The 2,380-nt window shown below is 58.7% G+C and overlaps 1 protein-coding gene across 1 annotated transcript in view; it reads left to right on the forward strand.

The window, feature by feature from the left end:
• Positions 1–360: 360 nt before the first annotated feature.
• The window catches only part of SIAE (sialic acid acetylesterase), a gene marked incomplete at its 3' end in the record, with an annotated part of 3,519 nt that continues 1,499 nt past the window's right edge, over positions 361–2,380 (forward strand). The window contains 3 exon segments of the mRNA XM_009586088.1: positions 361–520; positions 1,610–1,880; positions 2,100–2,315. Coding sequence (XP_009584383.1) covers positions 361–520; positions 1,610–1,880; positions 2,100–2,315 — 647 coding nt within the window.

Below are 2,380 nucleotides of genomic sequence, written 5' to 3' on the forward strand. Positions count from 1 at the left end.
AAGGGAAAAATACGTCAGAACATATTTATTAGCAAGGCTGGGCTGGTGGAGATGCTCCCAGGATGATGCACCAGGAGAATTTTTACCGAAATCTGTATCCAAACTCTGTGTAACACAAGCTCCCGTGCTTTGGGAGGTGACTTCCCTCGTAGGGCTGGGTTCTCTTGGGGACTTCAAACCCTGCTGCTTCCTCGGCTCCTTGCTTGATTTGGTTGATCACGACTGAAGGAAGCTGTAAATTAAAGCAGCATCTCAAATAATCTGTGTTTAAAAGGGAGTTGGAGGCCGTGCAGGGGATTTTTCTCATTGCTTTTTGCCTCTTGGAGATGACGTTTGCGCTGTCTGTTGATCCTAGGGGCGATGCTTGGCTTCGCGTCCTACTACGGCGACCACATGGTGTTGCAGAAGGAGCCGGCGGGGGCCGTGGTGTGGGGCTACGGGGAGCCGGGGGCCGCGGTGACCGTGGCTCTCTCCGGGGATGGTGGCCTCGTTGTCATGAAGAAGACAGTGCAAGCTAAAGGTCAGTCCTGGACCCTCACCGGGCAACTGGGGCTGGTGGTTTTGGTGGCCGAGGAGCACATCTGAGCCCAAATCGGACCTGCTGGTGGGGTGGGGGCTGCTGTCTGCAGCCCCATCACCCCTGGGTTTGTCCCACCACTGCTCTGGGGTTGCAGAGGTGACATCTCCAGCTCCTGCCCCCCTGGGGCTGTGTTTTCCCCTTCTCTGGGAGATCTGGGAGGGAGTTCAGCTATCCCCCTCCCCACCGACGCCGGCCTTTGCTCACTTCAGTTCCCCAACAGCGGGCGCCGAGCGGGAGCCGAGCTGCCGCTGGAGTGGGTGGCACCACGTAGGCTTGAGCCGAACGATGAGGCTGCGGAGGGGAGAGGAGGGGGATTTAGCTCCTCTCCCTGACAAAACCATCTCTGGGGGAATCTCCAGAGTGCTCCTGGCTTCTTTTTTTTGATGTATCACCCCTCGGAGGATCCTGCTGGGGATCTCTAAGCCCTGAAGGATGTCGCCTCTGCAGGCAGAGCCTTCCTCGAGGCTGGGAGGGCTCAGAGGCATCTCAAATCTCATCTGGTTGTCTCATTTCCTGCCTAGTGAGTTGGGGGGCTGCTCGTCACCTTTGGGGGGGGTGAAACTGCTGCCTAAAGGGCTCCTCCACAAGCTGGAGAGCCTGGAGGCGTCTTGTGAGAAAGCAGCGATCCGCCGCTACCGGGAGATCTGCAGGATCCAGCCCCAGCCGGGCCAGAAAATCCACACTAAGCTCCAGCAGAATATCTTTACGCCTCGATTCGGCGCCTCTAAAATTAGCTGGAGACATCTCGGTGTCACACACACCAAGCTGCTCCTGTAATCCCAGTTCCTCCCAGCAGCTTCTGCTCTGACACACATTTGTCTTCGAGATTTTCTTTTTAACCCCTAAGTTCCTGCAGGAGCAGAGACCCTCTGATGGCAGAGAGCTTCCAAAATCCATTTCCCCAGCCCGGCTCCGCGGTGGGGAAGTTTCCATCCCCACCGGTTTGTTGGCCAGTCATCCCACCTCTCTGCCAAGGTCTTGAGTTCTTCATAGGGGTCGTGAAAGACGAACACCATCCTCTTCTTCCAGGACCTTCCGGGACGTGGACAACTGTCCTGGACCCTATGGATCAAGGCGGACCCTATGTGCTGACGGCCGCACAGGGCTTGGAGAACGTGACGCTGCGGGACGTCTACTTTGGGGACGTGTGGCTTTGCAGCGGGCAGAGCAACATGGCAATGACGGTCTTGCAGGTAAGCCCCCACAGCAAGGCCCGATCCTGCCAGCTCAGGCAGGGATCAGGCAGGGATCAGGCAGGGATCAGGCAGGGATCAGGCAGGGATCAGGCAGGGATCAGGCAGGGATCAGGCAGGGATCAGGCAGGGATCAGGCAGGGATCAGGCAGGGATCAGGCAGGGATCAGGCAGGGATCAGGCAGGGATCAGGCAGGGATCAGGCAGGGATCAGGCAGGGATCAGGCAGGGATCAGGCAGGGATCAGGCAGGGATCAGGCAGGGATCAGGCAGGGATCAGGCAGGGATCCAAAAAAAAAGCCTGAAAATGGCTTTTTTCCCTGCTTTTTCCCTTTGCAGCCCGCTGTTTCTTGAACAGAAAACTTGGGCCATGGGAATTTCACCTACTTCTCGGCCGTCTGCTGGCTGTTGGGACGCTACCTCTACGAGGCTCTGCGGTACCCCGTCGGGCTGGTGGAGGCGGCCTGGGGGGGCACCCCCATCGAGGCCTGGTCCTCCCGCAGGGCTCTGCGGGCGTGCGGGCTCCCGGAGGACGCGGGGAGGTGAGAGAAGATGCAATGGAAACACCTCCTGCCCCACGCCACGCCACCCTCGGGGGGCATCCTCC

The sequence above is a fragment of the Fulmarus glacialis genome, unplaced genomic scaffold, assembly GCF_000690835.1.
Source record: "Fulmarus glacialis isolate BGI_N327 unplaced genomic scaffold, ASM69083v1 scaffold26719, whole genome shotgun sequence".
NCBI classification, from domain to species: Eukaryota; Metazoa; Chordata; class Aves; order Procellariiformes; family Procellariidae; genus Fulmarus; species Fulmarus glacialis.